At 37.2% G+C, this 18,391-nt stretch overlaps 1 protein-coding gene across 2 annotated transcripts in view; it reads right to left on the bottom strand.

Annotated features, from left to right (window-relative positions):
• ARMC3 (armadillo repeat containing 3) overlaps positions 1 to 18,391 on the bottom strand; it is a 121,535-nt gene that overhangs the window by 73,426 nt on the left and 29,718 nt on the right. For both annotated transcript variants that reach the window (XM_008002495.3, XM_008002497.3), the window contains exons 4-7: positions 9,719 to 9,844; positions 6,514 to 6,582; positions 6,078 to 6,253; positions 3,502 to 3,696 (exon numbers count right to left, since the gene is read on the bottom strand). In XM_008002495.3, coding sequence (XP_008000686.3) covers positions 3,502 to 3,696; positions 6,078 to 6,253; positions 6,514 to 6,582; positions 9,719 to 9,844 — 566 coding nt within the window. The remainder of the gene's footprint in view (positions 1 to 3,501; positions 3,697 to 6,077; positions 6,254 to 6,513; positions 6,583 to 9,718; positions 9,845 to 18,391) is intronic.

Below are 18,391 nucleotides of genomic sequence, written 5' to 3'. Positions count from 1 at the left end.
GACTGAAAAATTCCATGATTGGCAGAAAACACTAATTTACAGATCTAAGAAGGTCAAGCACCCCAAGCAGGAGATACAATTATATCACTTCTATGCAGAAGAGATATGCAGAAAGCCAAAGATAAAGAGCAAAGTGTTAAAAGCAGCCAAAGAAAAGTGACACATCATGTACAGGAAGATAGTTAAGCTTAATGGCTGAATTTTCATCAGAAATATTGGCATTCAGAAGAAATTTTAAAATGCTAAAAAGAAAAAACTAGCAGCCAAGAATTTTATATCAAGCAAAAATATCTTTTCAAAATTAAAGGCAAAAGGAAGCTACTTCCAGATAAATTTAAAAGACAGAATTCATGCCATTATAGTCACACTATAAGAAATGCTAAATGAGGTTCTCCAGAAGGAAATGACCCTGAAGACAACGTGGATCTACAGGAAAAAATGAAACCAGAAATCATAAATATGTGAGTAAATATAAAATATTAAATATTGATGGACAGATGAATATATGCATAAGTACTAGACAAACACATATGAATGTATAATCCTTAATATCTTGAGGACACATGATATGGGACTCTTCAAAACAATTATTACATTGTGTGGTTGGGTTTATAATGGACACAGACATAAAATATGTAACAATATTAACAGTAGGAAAAGTAAGTAGAGGTATTGTTAAAAGGTTCTAGTATTTTACTTCAAGTAGTTCAATATTAACTCTAGACTATTATAAGTTAAAGTTAAGTTGCATATTGTAATCACTACAGCAACCACTAAAAATAGAACAAATATAGCAAAAAAGCCAAGAGAAGAATTACAATGTAACACTAAAAAAATTAACACTACAGGGGCTAGGTGCAGTGGCTCATGCCTGTAGTCCCAGCACTTTGGGAAGCCAAGGCAGGAGGATCACCTGAGGTCAGGAGTTTGAGACCCAACCTGGCCAACACGGTGAAACCCCCGTTTCTACCCAAAATACAAAAATTAGCTGGGTGTGGTGGCACATGCCTGTAATCCCAGCTACTTGGGAGGCTGAGTAGGAAAATCACTTGAACCCAGGAGGTGGAAGTTGCAGTGAGCCAAGATCGTGCCACTGCACTGCAGCCTAGGTGACAGAGCAAGACTCCATCTCAAAAAAAAAAAAAAAAAAAAAAAAAAAAATTAACACTACAAAAGGCAGGAAGAGAGGAACTGTGGAATAAAGCAACAGGTCAGACAAATAAACAAATGGCAAGCTTAAATATAACCAAATCAATCATTATATGATAATTGAAAACTAAGCAAAAGGTAATTAAGTAGAAACTGACATATTAATATGTGTTCACTCCATATACATATATTATCTCTTTAGTTCCTTTTAAAAAGTATTTTATATTTTTTAGTGTACAGATTTAGCAAAAATTTTGATAAATTTATCTCCATGTAGTTCATATTTTAGGAATGTATTATAAGTCCAATTGTACTTTTTGTTTTGCTGTTTTTTTCATTGCTCACATATAGAAATACGATACATTTTTATGTATTGAACTTTCATCCTGTGACCTCGATAGATCTATTTATTAGTTCTAGTAAGTTTCTGTAGTCTTCTTAGGATCTTCTGTATATGTGGTCATGCAATCTGAATAAATATAGATGCAATCTGTGAATAAATACAGTTTTACTTCTTCCTTTCCAGTTTCTTAGTCTTTTTGTTTGTTTGTTTGTTTTTGTGAGATGGAGTCTTGCTCGGTTGCCAGGCTGGAGTGCAGTGGTGCGATCTCGGCTCACTGCAACCTTCAGCTCCCTGGTTCAAACGATTCTTCTGCCTTAGCCTCCCGAGTAACTGGGATTACAGGCACTTGCCACCATGCCCAGCTAATTTTTGTGTTTTTAGTAGAGATGGGGTTTCACCATGTTGGCCAAGATGGTCTCGATCTCCTGACCTCATGATCTGCCCACCTCAGCCTCCCAAAGTGCTGGGATTATAGGTGTGAGCCACTGTGCCTGGCCCCAGTTTGTTAGTCTTTTGTGTTATTTATTTATTTGGCCTTATTGCCCTTGTTCCAACCTCCAGGACAATGCTGAATAAAAATTATGGGAGCAGACACCTGTGCCTTGTACCTACTCTTAGGTGAGGATGGGGACGAGCATTTTTATTTTTCACTCTCTATATTTTTGTGTTCTTTGAGTTTTTCCCATTAGAATATATACATATCAGTTCTTAAAAAATACTTCTCACATATTTCCTAGCTCTAACCATAGGCAAGTTATTCAACCTCTTTGAGAGGCATTTTCCTTATTGGTGTAATAGGATTAATGCTATAATAGTTATATATGATTATATACGTAATGATACAATTATTACCAATACTTTCATTTCATGGATAAAAATACCATCACATTCCTCAAAGAATTACAAATTTAATAAAATCACAATGCCTGCCACCTAGTAGGTGCTTCCATCCCTTTTCCTAATTAAAAAAAGACAGGTAAAATATCAGATAGGCGAGAATATGTGGCATATCAGATAAACCCTGTGGTTTGTCACTTTCTACCTGTGTGACATGAGGCAAATTAAGTAACATTTCTGGTTTCAGTTCCCCTTTTAAACAGGATAAAATGTTTGCTATACAGTGTTACTAGCATTTTGCATCACAAATGTAATTATAGGGGATCACATATGGGATCCACAAATCAAAGGCAGGTAGGTCCACATGACTGGGAACATGCTTGTGCCATCTCTGCTCTTTTATATTGTACTTCGTTTTCCCAGTGCTGTATAGTCAAACTGAGTTCTGGTTTTTTAGAAAAATTTTAACAATTAGATAGTTTGAAACATAATACAAAGTTATTACTCTATTGTACTCCTTCAATATGTTCCTATCTCTGGAATCTCTAAGAGGTACTTCAAGCAGATTTCTGTTATTAGAATTAACTTAATTTACTAAATATTAAAGTAGGGATACTGGATCTGAAATCTGTTTATTACTGTTTCACTAAGGAGTTAGTGGCTAAAGACACTGGACACATTCAGAAGCGATCTGGACCACTCAAGTCAATTAAATGGTTTTCAATAAACTGCTAGATGAGTTTTTGTAACCAAGAGATCCTAGAAGGCACAGATATTCTTAAAGTTTGATTCTTAAGGGGCTTATTAGCAACTGTGGACATTTAACTCCAATATTATTAAAATGTATATAGAAGGTAAATTATGCTTCTGCTTTATCCCAGAGAAAACCATAATGAAGGTTAAAAGACTCACCCTAGGGGTTTCAGGAAATCAAGAGGAAGATCATAGACAAGAATTTAAAAATCTTAAGTCTGATAAACCAGAAGGCTTTTAAAATTAGTTTATAATGGTCCCTACAATTAGCCTGATTTAAACAGGCCAATAACCTTTATGTAGCAATAAGCAAATTAATCCATTACACTTAATACACATTAAATATAATAAAATTTCATTTTAAACATTTGGGAGAGATACATTTCCTCATAGAGAGTCAAATGAATGAAACTAAATACCTTAGTTTCTAGGATCTTAATAAGATGGTCCAATCCTTGATTGTCTCTTAGCATTGTTCGAGACTCCTTATCATTTGTAATAACACCTAAGGTTTTGAGAGCCAACAACTGAATCACTGGATATTCTGACTTCAAGAGCTCTAAGATAGGAGGTATTGCATTTAGTTCTTGAAGTGTAGTTCGACATTGAAAATCCTGCCACAAAATACAGATAATCAAAACAATATTTTTTTAAGCAAAATACATTCTCAAGAATGGAGAAATTCTATTTTCTAACACAAGAACGTAAGTTATAATTTTCCCATCTTTTATTCCAGATTCCCTTCCAAAATAACTCACAAAAATAAGAAATCTTTCCATTGACAACACCAAAATTTATTTTAACTGTAATATGTAGACATTGTCTACAACAAAATATACATGGTCTATGTCTTTTGTAGTATCTATTGTTTATTATACAGCAAATTCTGATTACTCTAAACAGCATTATAATAAAATCTATGCATAATAAAATTCTTTTCACACTTGGATACACTGCTTCAAATAGTAATTAATACAATGATATGGCATTGATTCCTTATTATCTCATTCAAATGGATTATTTATGAAATACCTATTAGCATGCAGTACTGTTGACAGGCCCTCTGTATGCAAATTTAAAGCAGGTTTATTCAGATACATGACCTTTATTTAAGACATTTACACAATCAAGAGGTCATTGTAATCCAGACAATTGTTGTGCTTGTATGTCTGTGATTCTGTGTGAGTGAAGAAGTGGGTGGTTGGGGGAGCTTAAGAAAACAAGCCAAGAAGCCATGAAAAGCTCCCAAACTCTTTTAAGACATGACACCTTTAATCAAAACATTTATAAATAATCAAAACATATATAAAATATACTATTTTATATTTATACTATTTTTTATATTTTACTATTTTACTATATATATTTATAAGGCAGAAAAGGCTCCAATTGTAGCTTAGCTTTCCCCTGTCCATCCTTCAGTTGATCACTAATATTCAGCTTCCTTTAGACACAATTGTAGGTTGCTTTTTGTCATGGATTGAATTGTATCCCTCCAAAATAAGTGTTGAAGTCCTAACCCCAGTACCTCATAATGTGACCTTATTGAAAACAGGGTCATTGCAGATGTAATTAGTTAAGATGAGGTCGTCCCAAAGTAAGGTGGGCCTTTAGTGGTGTCCTTGTACAATTAGTGTCCTTAGGAGAGAGAGATGACAGAGGGAGAGCTTGCTGGAATGCAACCACAAGCCCAGGGATGCCACCAATGGATGGCCACTACATGAAGATGGGAAGAGGAGAGGAAGGGTCTTATGTAGTCTCAGCGGGGATGTGGTCCTACTGACACCTTGATTTTGGACTTCTGGCCTCCAGAACTGTGACTGTCTGTAGTTTTAAGCCACCTAGTTTGTAGTACTTTGTTACAGCAGCCCGAGGAAACTAATACACATTTTTAAGCCAGTACTGCTGTTAAGAACCGTGGAGGTAATTATTTTTATTTCTTCTTGATTAAAACAATAGGGAAATATTGCTGTAAGGAGTCTTTGGATTTAAAACACAAATATGCTTACAGGAATATTTAATCAAATGATGTAAAGCCAAAGTAATGGGAGAAGGGAAAAGAGGGACTAAGCTTCCTCTTTAGGATGTCTTTTTTAGGGAGGGAGGAGGAGTGGCAACTGCATGCTGGGCCAGGAATTTTGCTTTTGCTGCCTTTTGACATGAGCCTGTTTGTCTCTCTCTGCCTGGATACGTTGCCTCTCCATTAATCCTCTTCTTCACTCTCGTTTTGATATCTCCTCATTTCTTACTCTATTGATGGCCATTTAAAATTTGTGTCTTTCCAATTTCAGGTGATCTAAAGTTCATCAAATGTGCATGATAATTGTTAAGGAATCTAAGCAGCAGAGAAGGCTGTTCAAAGTATCAGGAAGCTGACCTGCTGTGGGCGTTAGGGTGTGTGCGTGCGTGCGTGTGTGTGTGTGTGTGTGTATGTGTGTGTGTTCCCGGGGTGGGGGTTCAAAGGACAGGACTGTAGGGGAGGGGAAGGTTGACAGTTTATTTCCATGACAAAGGAAAACAGCACAGTGAGGTGGCGTCTTGCTATTGTGGACAATGAATTCTGTTCTGCACACTCAGATCATTAGATTTTTAGCAACAAAAAAGCCTAAACCAAAATCTCAGTACATTGAATAGGGGATATATTACATCTGATGTGCTTAGACCACCAGGGTTCAATCAATAGTAACTGCCCAGGTTCCACATATTAGATTTCTTGTTTCAAAAGAAGTACATTTTATTTGCATGCCATTCTATTCTTTAAAAATAGAAATATATTTCCAAAATACTTTTTCATAGGAAACAATGACTTATGTGAAAATTGAAAGATATCTACATTAAGCTTCCGTTATTTTTTTCTCTGAATGATAAATACCAGTAAAAAGAAGATCTAATGATGCAAAACTGGTGAGTTTTTAAAAGCTTTTTTCTATTTTTAATGGGAAAATAAATTCTAAAATCAGCTTTCGTCTGAACACTTTTTAGAAATTAATCTTACCTGCACCAAGTTGTAAATGCATTCCATAGAATTCTTCTTTACATCCGGGTCTGGGCTACTCAGTAGTCTGATGAGTGGCTCTAATCCCCCATGTTCAAATATTTGCACTTTACTGGTGTACTCTGCAGACATGTTTGCTAGACAAAGACTAGCAAACTCATGGATAACTACTTCTTCTGTGTATCAAAAATAAATAACACAAGTATGCTAACTGCTTATTATTCAGTCACTACTTTAAAATATGCTTTGGAAACCAAAGCTCCACAAATTGTATCTTGCTTATAGCTCACCTTTTTTATAAACTCAAAATTGAGTTGTGGTTTGAGAGATTTTAATAACACTTCACAATAGCTCATGAATGATTTTCAATATATAGTTTGATCAACTGTAAAAAATCAGTTCCATTTTTTAAAACAGATATAGAATGCAAAGTTACCTTCTGGAGCGAGCTGGGCAATGACAGAATTCATGACATCTAACTCCCTTAACAATTTTTTAACATCATCTACAAAGGAAGAAACAGAATATTGATGTTTATTGATAATAATAATAGGCCGGGTATGGTGGTTCATGACTGTAATCCCAGCATTTTGGAAGGCCGAGGCAGGTGAATCACTTGAGGTCAGGAGTTCAAGACCAGCCCGGCCAACATGGTGAAACCCCTACCTTATTACAAATACAAAAATTAGCCAGGTGTGGTGGCTTGTACCTGTAATCCCAGCTACTTGGGAGGCTGAGGCAGGAGAATCGCTTGAACCTGGGAGGCAGAGGTTGCAGTAAGCTGAGATCACGCCACTGAAATCTAGCCTGGGCAACAGAGTGAGACCCTGTCTCAAAATAATAATGATAATGGCAGTATCTACTGAACACTCCCTTACGAGATAGGTAATATTATTATCTCATTTTACAGATGAGGAAATTGAGGCTCAAAACCACACAGCAAATGGTGGGGTAGGTTTCTTGCCTAGGTGGGGCCAACCCAACACATTCTCTAGCCTGCTATATTTCTCGATCCTGAGCTGTACTTCCTTCTAAGACACTAGAAACAATAACCATAAAAGTGCAAAATGTGCCTAGAACACATATCAGAAGAGTTGAGTTACTGTGTCCTACATTTATTTATTATGTAATAGTAATCTTTGTGTGTGTGTGTTTTGCTGGGAGGGTATTTTTAAATTCTGATTTTAATAAATCTTGTACAGAATGCAAATAAGAATTATCCAGCTTATTTCAATTAATACATCTTGATTGCTTATATTCAATTTGATTATTAGAAATGCCAAAAATGCTTAAAAATAAGTATATTGACTGTTGTAAAGTACATTTTATACTATTTTTGTCAGCCTAATTAAAGCTAGACAGGTATGCCTGTGTGCAGGGCTCTAACCTCAGTGCCACTACTAACCACCCGCATGACTTTGGGCAAATAAACGAATGCTTTGAGGTATCTATTCTACTTTTAAAATAAAGAGTTGCATAAGAGGTATTACAAAGGTTTGTGTGTGTGTTTGTTTTGAGACAGGGTTTCACTCTGTCACCCAGGCTGGGGTGCAGTGGTGTGACCATGGCTCACTGCAGCCTCAGTCTCCTGGGCTCAAGCAATCCTCCCACCTCAGCCTCCCAAAGTGCTGGGATTACAGGCGTGAGCCACCATGCCTGGCCACAAAACATTTTTGTTTCTCAAATTCCATGGTATGTAAATAGAATAAAACATAAGAAATAAAAAAAACTTCCCTTTTTTGGTTATAATTTTCCTTTTTTGTTTTTGGGTAAACATTCAATATGATACTAATATAGAATTGTTACACAGATAATCCTTGTGATAAATTTAGGAGGGCCCATAATTCAATTGAGTACTGCCTTATTTTAACTTCTCTATGCCTCTGTTAGCTCAGATGTAAAGGAAATAATAATAGTACCTACTTCACAGGGCTGTTAGATAGGATTAAATGATTTAATATATCAGTAGCACTTAGCACAGTGCCTGGCCCCTTGTCAGTGCATGTAAGTGTTATCTAGTATTATTATCATAGTCTAAGTCGGTGGGACATGCACTCTGCCATGACTGTCCTCATCCTATTGCTATCTCGGGAAACACTCCCAGGCCGCTGCCTTAGAGCACAACTACCATCAGAGCTCCCAAAGTCACTGCCTTCCACTGACTCCTGGCAGAGGGTCCCATCTGCTTCCAGCACCGCAGCTGCCTGCAAAAGCAGTCTCTGTAGCTGAGGCTGTAATGGCACAGACGCCACATAAAACCGCCCTTCCACGTCTCTCCCCAACTTCCATTCATAACTGTCCCTGAACACACTCACACCACAAATCCCTGCTGGACATGGAATAAGGAGGCCTCACTGTCATCACACGGGGTCCAGGGAAAATGGCGAGCAGCGGGTAGGCAGGAAAACTAGGAAAGAATTCGTGCTTGTGTTTTGCTGAGATTATCATAAGATGGGAAAGTATAATGATTTTAGCCATGTACCATGATAGGCATGTGTTTATTCATAGCTACCTACGTTTAATGTTAGAATTCAGTCTCCACTAAGAGTGTCATTTAAAATTTATTATGAGTTGCAGGGTTTTTGGTGGCTGACTCAAAAACTACCATTAGAAAATGACAAGGAAAACATATCCTGTTCATAAGTCAGAGACTGCCTTTATTGGCATGGTGGTCAAACTGATATTCTAATGGACCTAATAGTGTCTTTTAATATTATTATACCGTCATATCGTATGATACGAATATGTTATTTGATATACAATGTATAATTACATATTAATATATTATACTAATGATACATAATATAATTGATATTAATTGTATTCTTGATATTAATCACATATTAATATTAATCATGTACACATGATTAATATTACATAGTATATATTATATATTAAGAGAATAATAATATGACATATATGATTCCAAGCAAGTAATAGGTCTAAGAAGTAAATGCTCTTTTTAAAATTTATTCTTTTGAGACAGTCTCACTCTGTCGCCCAGGCTGGAGTACAGTGGCGCGATCTCAACTCACTGCAACCTCCACCTCCTGAGTTCAAGTGATTCTCCTGCCTCAGCCTCCCGAGTAGCTGGGATTACAGGCACCTGCCATTATGCCTGGCTAATTTTTGTATTTTTAGTAGAGACAGGGTTTCACCATGTTGGTCAGGCTGATCTCGAACTCCTGACCTCAAGTGATCTGCCTACCTTGGTAAATGCGCATTTAAATTTATCTTTTGTAAAATATAGTTTGCAGTTTCAAAAAAAATCAGTTTATCAAAACTCTTTAGGCTTTGTTCACTAAGAAATATATATGAAATGTAACATACATGTAGGCAGGCAAATTACATTACACTAAAGAAAAAAACTTTAAGAGAAAATGATTGCTATCTCAGCTTGTAGGACTACCTCACCAACTCTGAGAGGAGTTTTTGCATGGATGTGCTTGCACATATTTTCCTATTTTAAAATTATCCCTTAAAATATGAAATCACACATTTGCTGCATTATACTGATAAAATGTTTTTGTGAACATTAAAGTCAGTTTAAATAAAATTGAAACAAATTCCTTAATGTTAAATTTAAAAGTGATAATGCATTACATGGGATTATTTGATTATTTTTTAAAGTTGATACTTACTATTAGAAGTCAGGATTCCAAATATCATAGTAGCATTTCTTCTTACAATTTTATCTTCATGGGTGAGTAGCTTAGTTAAAGGTTCCACAGCTCCAAGTTCAAGGAGGGTTACTTTATTTTCCTCACCTGACATCACACGTAAAACAAAATCATACATGGATATTATCGATCTCATCAGCATTCTGCCTTGTGCCATTCCAATTTCTTATTTGCCATTTGCCTTTCACATTATTCTTGGCTTACACTCGTATTTCCCTCAGAATAAACTTAAAGGACAGGCATCCCGGACATTTCCTCCTCTTCCTTCCCCTGTTTACAAAGCTGGCTTCATCTTGTCTTCAGTTCTGAGCTCACACTGCACCTCCTTGGAGCAGTCCCCCACAATCACCCTATCTACTGTCACCACATCCAAGTCTTTCTTATCCCTTTTTATCCTGTTGTATTTTTGTCATATCACTTAACAACCTCTGTGTTTTGCTTACCTACTCCACAATAACTCCCCATAAGGACAGATGCCCTTTCTGCCCTATTCTCTCATAACCTTGATGCCTAGCACGGTGCCGGTCATGTAACAGAAACTCAACAAATACTTCCTTGCATAATTAATTAGTTCTAGCCGTTTTCTGTAGATTTGATAGAATTGTTTATAGATATCATCACATCACATTAATTTTATGTGCCAAAGCGACTGAGCTAAGGGATGCACAAATAGCTACTAAAACGTTTCTGGGTGTGTCTGTAAGCGTGTTCCTGGAAGAGATTAGCATTTGAATCTCTAAACTGAGTAAAGACGTGCGCTCACCAGTGTGAGTGGGCAATATCCAATCTGTTGAGGGCTTGAGTAACAGAGAGTGTAAAAAGGAAAAATCCTCTCTCTTTTTGAGCTGGGACTTCCATCTTCTCTTGCCCTGGAACATTGGAGCTCCTGTTCTCAGGCCTCAGGACTCCAGGACTTTACAGCAGCTTTGGTTCTCTGGCCTTAGAACACAGACTGAATTACACCCCTGGCTCTCCTTATTCTCCAGCTTGCACATGGTATTGTCATGGGACTTCTCAGCCTCCACAATCATGTGAGCCAATTCCCATTACAAATCTTTTCATATATTTCTACATATGTCCTATTGGTTCTCTTTCTCTAGAGAATCCTGACTAATACAATGCAAAAGATAACTGTAATAATCGAGAAAACTGAAATTGAGGAGGGGTGTTTATGGGAACTCTACTTCTCATTTCTCTTTTCTTTTTTTCTTGAGACAGGGTCTTGCTCTGTCACACAGGCTGGAGTGCAATGGCATGATCATGGCTCTCTGCAGTCTCAACCTCCTGGGCTCAAGTTATTCTCTCACCTCAGTCTCCTGAGTAGCTGGGGCTACAGGCAAACACCACCATGCCTAGCTAATTTTTTTTTCAACTTTCTTTTTGCATGGATGTGCTTGCATCTTTGTAGAGATGGGGTCTCACTATGTTTCTCAGGCTGGTCTCAAACTCCTGGGCTCAAGTGATCCTCCTGCCTCAGCCTCCCGAAGTGCTGAGATTACAGGCTCTACAAGCCACTGTGTCTGGCCTCATTTTTCTATAAACCTAAAACTGCTTACGGAAAAAGTCTAGAATTTTTAAAAACAATATATTCTATAAGTTGTGAGAAAAATTCTGCAAATATATGTCTGATACAGAAATAAAGAATGTGTATCCAGAATATATAATTTCTAAAACTGAATAAGAAAACAAGCAAATTTTAAAATATATATGAACAAATGATTTGAGCAGATACATCACCAAAGAGGATATACAATGATGATAAAGTACATTTTCTCTGCATCATTAGTCATTAGGGAAATGCAAATTAAAACCACAATGAGATACCACTTCACAGCCACAAAGATTACTATAATCAAAAAGATGAACAGCAACAAGTGCCAGCTAGTGTAGAGCGAAATTAGAACCCTCATATATTGCTGGTGAGAATATAAAATGTACAAATCACTTTGGAAAATGGTTTGGCAGTTTCTTAAAATGTTGATGTACACCTACCATATGACCCAGGCAAACTGTGGTAAATCCATATAATGGAATAGCAATAAAAAGAAATGCTACAATATGAATTAATCTCAAAATAATTAAGGTACGTGAACAGAGCCAGATGATATCATCTTCTATAAATCAAATAGAGATAGTTCTACCTCTTTTTCTAATTTGTGAGAAAGTTTTTAACTACAAATTTTCTGGATGCCTTCTATTTCTTTTTCTTGCCTGATTGCATTGGCAAGAACCTCCCATACAATGTTGAATAAAGACATCCTTCTCTTGCTCCTGATCTTAGGGGAAAAGCATTCAGTTTTTTACCATTAAGTGTGATGTAAGGCATAGGGTTTTTTTGTAGATATCTTTTATTAGGCAGAAAGTTTATATCTATTCCTACTTTACAGACATTTTATCAGGAGTGGATGTTGGATTTTGCCAAAAAGGTTGTTTTGCATGTATTAAGATGATGATATGGTTTTTCTTTTTTCTTAAAAAAATTTTTTTTTCTTATTGCTGCTGTAATAACGAAACTAGTGGTTTAACAACAACACAAATTTATTATCTTATGGTTTGAAAGTCAGAAGCCTGATATATATCTCAGTAGGTGAAATTCAAAATGTTGACAGGGCTTATCTATGCTCCTTGGGAGCTAAGCTCTATGGCAGAATCCATTTCCTTTTCTTTTCCAGGTAGCATGCCTTGGTTACTGAGTCCCTTTCATCTTCAAAGCCAGAAATCACACCCTTCTGACCTCTGTTTCCACCATCATATTGTCTCCAATTCTGTCTCTCTTGCCTTCTTCTTTCACCAATAAGGGCCTTTGTGATTGTGTTGGCCCAACCTAGATAATCCAAGGTAATCTCCTCATCTCAAAGAGAGTTGATTAGCAACCTTAATTCTATCAGCATTCTTATTTCTCCCTTGTCAGGTAACACACTATTTTCATAGCTTCCAGGGATTCTGATGTAGATATTTTGGGGTTATTTTTCTACCTACCACACATGGTAAAATACCTTGAGTGATTTTCAGTTATTAAACCAATCTTGCAATCTGGGAATAAGAGTCATTTAGTCATGATGTGTTAGCTTTCTTTATACATTGCTGAATTTAATTTGCTAACATTTTGTTTAGAATTTTTACATCTATGTTACTAAGGCGTATTGACTTGCAGATTTCTTTCTTGCCTTTTTCTGTTTGGGCCTTTATACAGTAGTGGTGGCTTCACAGAATGAATTGGGAAGTACGCCATCCTTTTCAATTTTCTGAAAGTATTTGTGTGTAATTGGTATTATTTCTTCCTTAAATGTTTGGTAGAATTCACCAGTAAAATCATCTGGACCTGGAGTTTTGTTTGTGAGAAAGTTTTTAACTATAAATTTCAGTTTTTGTAATATAGAGCTATTCAAACTATCTTTTTCTTAGTGAGCTTGGAAATTTATATCTTGAAATAAACTTGTCCACTTAATCTAAGTTGTGGCATTTATTGGTATTAATTTATTGATAATATTCCTTTTATCCTGTTCATATCTGTAGGATCTCTAGTGATGTCCCTTCTCCCACTCCTGATATGGATAATTTGTCTTCTCTCTTATTTTGTCTATCAGTCCATTTAGAGGTTTATCTTTCTTACTGATCTCAAAAAGCAGCTTTTCATTTTTATGGCTCATCAATTTTTTTTGTTATCTATTTCACTGATTTATACTGAGATATCTATTACATCCTTATTACTAACTTTTGGTTTGTTTTTTGTTTTTGTTTTGAGACGGAGTCTCACTCTATTGCCAGGCTGGAGTGCAGTGGCATGATCTTGGCTCACTGCAACCTCTGCCTCCCAGGTTCAAGAGATTCCCCTGCCTCAGCCTCCCAAGTAGCTGGGACTACAGACGTGTGCCACCACGCCTGGCTAATTTTCTGTATTTCAGTAGAGATGGGGTTTCACCATGTTGGTCAGTATGGTCTCAATGTCCTGACCCCATGATCTGCTCACCTCAGCCTCTCAAAGTTCCAGGATTACGGGCAAGAGCCACTGCACCCAGCCTTGGTCTTCTTTTTCTACTTTCTTAAGATAGAAGTTGAGGTTATTGGTTTGAGACTTTCCTTGTTTTCCAGTATAGGCATTTAGTGCAATCAACTTCTCTCTAAATACTTTTAGTGGCATCCTTTACTGTATTTTAATTTTCAATTCTGATTTTTGTTTTGATTTCTTCTTTGATTTGTGAGTCATTTAAAAGTATGTTATTTATTTTCTAACTACTTAACAATTATCCAGAGTTTTCTACATTATTGAGTTCTAAGTCCACTGTGGTATGAAAATATATTTTGTGTTATTGGAATCACTTAAAATTTATTGAGGCTTATTTTATGGCCCAGAATATGATCTATTTGGATAAATGTTCTGTATGCACTTGAAAAAAAATGTGTACTCTACTGCTCTTAAAGTGTTCTATAAATATTAATTAGGTTAAATCCATTGATATTGTCAAATCCTTTATATACTTATATATTTTCTGTCTACTTGTTCTTTCATTTATTGAGAGGAGTATTTAAATCTCCAGCTCTAATTGTGGATATCTATTTCTCCTTGCATTTTTAGCTCCATGTATTTTGAAGATCTCATATTTGGTACATAACTGTTTAAGATTTTTCAACCCAGGAAGCACAAAGGGTCAAGGAATTCCCTTTCCTAGTAAAGAGAAGCTGTGACAGATGGTACCTTGAAAATCGGGACACTCCCACCCTAATACTGCACTTTTCCAACAGTGGTAGCAAATGGCACACCAGGAGATTATATCCCGTGCCTGGCTCATAGGGTCCCACACCCACAGAGCCTCACTCACTGCTAGCACAGCAGTCTGAGATCGAAGTGCAAGGTGACACCATGACTGGGGAAGGAGCTGTTGCTGAGGCTTGAGTCAGTAAACAGAGCAGACCGGAAGCTCCAACTACGTGGAGCCCACCACGACTCAAGGAGGCCTGCCTGCCTCTGTAGACTCCACCTCTGGAGGCAGGGCATAGCTGAACAAAAGGCAGTAGAAACTTCTACAGACTTAAATGTCCCTGTCTGACAGCTTTGAAGAGAGTAGTGGTTCTCCCAGCACAGAGTTTGAGATCTGAGAATGGACCGACTGCCTCCTCAAGTGGGTCCCTTACTGCCAAGTAGCCTAACTGAGAGACACCTGCCAGCAGGGGCCGACTGACACCTCATACAGCCAGGTGCCCCTCTGAGATGAAGCTTTCAGGAGAAGGATCAGACAGCAACATTTGCTATTCTGCAGTATTTGCTGTTCTGCAACCTCCGCTGGTGATACCCAGGCAAACATGGTCTGGAGTGGACCTCCAGCAAACTCCAACAGACCTGCAGCTGAGGGTCCTGACTGTCAGAAGGAAAACTAACAAATAGAAAGGATATCCACACCAAAACCCCATCTGTATGTCACCATCATCTAAGTCCAAAGGTAGATAAAACCACAAAGATAGGGAGAAACCAGAGCAGAAAAGCTGAAAATTCTAAAAATCAGAGTGCCTCTTCTCCTCCAGAGGAATGCAGCTCCTCACCAGCAACAGAACAAAGCGGGACAGAGAATGACTTTGACGAGTTGAGAGAAGAAGGCTTCAGGTGATCAGTAATAACAAACTTCTCCGAGCTAAAGGAGGCTGTTCGAACCCGTCACAAAGAAGCTAAAAACCTTGAAAAAAGAGTAGACAAATGACTACCTAGAATAAACAGTGTAGAGAAGCCCTTAAATCACCCGACAGAGCTGACAAGCACGGCACAAGAACTACATGATGCATGTACAAGCTTCAGTAGCCGATTTCATCAACTGGAAGAAAGGTTATCAGTCATTGAAGGTCAAATGAATGAAATGAAGCAAGAAAAGAAGTTTAGAGAAAAAAGAGTGAAAAAACAAACAAAGTCTCCAAGAAATATGGGACAATGTGAATAGACCAAATCTACATCTGATTGGCACACCTGAAAGGGACAGGGAGAATGGAACCAACTTGGAAAACACTCTTCAGGATATTATCCAGGAGAACTTCCCTAACCTAGTGAGGCAGACCAACATTCAAATTCAGGAAATGCAGAGAATGCCACAATGATACTCCTCAAGAAGAGCAATTCCAAGACACATAATTGTCAGATTCACCAAGGTTGAAATGAAGGAAAAAATATTAAAGGCAGCCAGAGAAAAAGGTGGGGTTACTCACAAAGGGAAACCCATCAGACTAACAGCAAACCTCTTGAGAGAAACTCTACAAGCCAGAAGACAGTGGGGGCTAATATTCAACATTCTTAAAGAATTTTCAACCCAGAATTTTCTATCCAGTCAAACTAAGCTTCATAAGTGAAGGAGAAATAAAATCCTCTACAGACAAGCAAATGCTGAGAGATTTTGTCACCACCAGGCCTGCCTTACAACAGCTCCTGAAGGAAGCACTAAACATGGAAAGGAACAACCGGTACCAGCCACTGCAAAAACATGCCAAATTGTAAAGACCATCAATGCTAGGAAGAGACTGCATCAACTAATGAGCTAAATAACCAGCTAACATCATAATGACAGGATCAAGTTCACACAAAACAATATTAACCTTAAATGTAAATGGACTAAATGCTCCAATTAAAAGACACAGACTGGCAAATTGGATAAAGAGTCAAGACCCATCAGTGTGCTGTATTCAGGAGACCCATCTCATGTGCAGAGAAACACATAGGCTCAAAATAAAGGGATGGAGGAAGATCTACCAAGCAAATGGAAAACAAAAAAAAGAGGGGGGTTGCAATCCTAGTCTCTGATAAAACAGACTTTAAACCAACAAAGATCAAAAGACACAAAGAAGGCCATTACATAATGGTAAAGGGATCAATTCAACAAGAAGAGCTAACTATCCTAAATATATATGCACCCAATACAGGAGGACCCAGATTCATAAAGCAAGTCCTTAGAGACTTACAAAGAGACTTAGACTCCCACACAATAATAATAGGAGACTTTAATACTCCACTGTCAACATTAGACAGATCAATGAGAAAGAAAGTTAACAAGGATATCCAGGAATTGAACTCAGCTCTGGACCAAGCAGACCTAAGAGACATCCACAGAACTCTCCACCCCAAATCAACAGAATATATATTCTTCTTAGCGCCACATCAAACTTATTCCAAAATTGACCACATAGTTGGAAGTAAAGCACTCCTCAGCAAATGTACAAGAACAGAAATTAAACAAACTGTCTCTCAGACCACAGTGCAATCAAACTAGAACTCAGGATTGAGAAACTCACTAAAAACCGCTCAACTACATGGAAACTGAACAATCTGCCCCTGAATTACTACTGGATACATAATGAAATGAAGGCAGAAATAAAGATGTTCTTTGAAATCAATGAGAACAAAGACACAACATACCAGAATCTCTGGGACACATTTAAAGCAGTGTGTAGGGGAAATTTATAGCACTAAATGCCCACATGGGAAAGCAGGAAAGATCTAAAATCGACACCCTAACATCACAATTAAAAGAACTAGAGAAGCAAGAGCAAACACATTCAAAAGCTAGCAGAAGTCAAGAAATAACTTAAGATCAGAGCAGAACTGAAGGAGATAGAGACACAAAAAACCCTTCAAAAAATCAATGAATCCAGGAGCTGCTGTTTTGAAAAGATCAAAAAATTGATGAACTGCTAGCAAGAATAATAAAGAAGAAAAGAGAGAAGAATCTGGGGGAGGGATTGCATTGGGAGTTATACCTGATGTAAATGACGAGTTGATGGGTGCAGCACACCAACATGGCACAAGTATACATATGTGGCAAACCTGCACGTTGTGCACATGTACCCTACAACTTGAAGTTTAATAATAATAAATAAATTTAAAAAAAAAAGAGAGAAGAATCAAATAGATGCAATAAAAATGATAAAGGAGATATTACCACCCATCCCACAGAAATACACACTATCATCAGAGAATACTATAAACACCTCTATGTAAATAAACTAGAAAATCTAGAAGAAATGGATAAAATCCTGGACACATACACCCTCCCAAGACTAAACCAGGAAGAAGTTGAATCCCTGAATAGACCAATAATAGGTTCTGAAATTGATGCAATAATTAATAGCCTACCAAACAAAAAAAGTCCAGGACCAGACGGATTCACAGCTGAATTCCACCAGAGGTACAAAGAGGAACTGGTACCATTCCTTCTGAAACCATTCCAATCGATAGAAAAAGAGGGAATTCTCCCTAACTCATTTTATGAGGCCTACATCATCCTGATACCAAAGCCTGGCAGAGACACAACAAAAAAAGAGAATTTTAGACCAATATCCCTGATGAACATCGATGCAAAAATTCTCAATAAAATACTGGCAAACCAAATCCAGCAGCACATCAAAAAGCTTATCCACCATAATCAAGTTGGCTTCATCCCTGGGATGCAAATCTGGTTCAACATAAACAAATCAATAAACGTAATCCAGCATGTAAACAGAACCAAAGACAAAAACCACATGATTATCTCAATAGATGCAGAAAAGGCCTTTGACAAAATTTAACAGCCCTTCATGCTAAAAACTCTCAATAAACTAGGTATTGATGGGACATATCTCAAAATAATAAGAGATATTTATGACAAACCCACAGCCAATATC

Source organism: Chlorocebus sabaeus, chromosome 9, assembly GCF_047675955.1.
Source record: "Chlorocebus sabaeus isolate Y175 chromosome 9, mChlSab1.0.hap1, whole genome shotgun sequence".
Lineage (NCBI taxonomy): Eukaryota > Metazoa > Chordata > Mammalia > Primates > Cercopithecidae > Chlorocebus > Chlorocebus sabaeus.
This window is presented reverse-complemented; position numbering and strand designations above follow the sequence as displayed.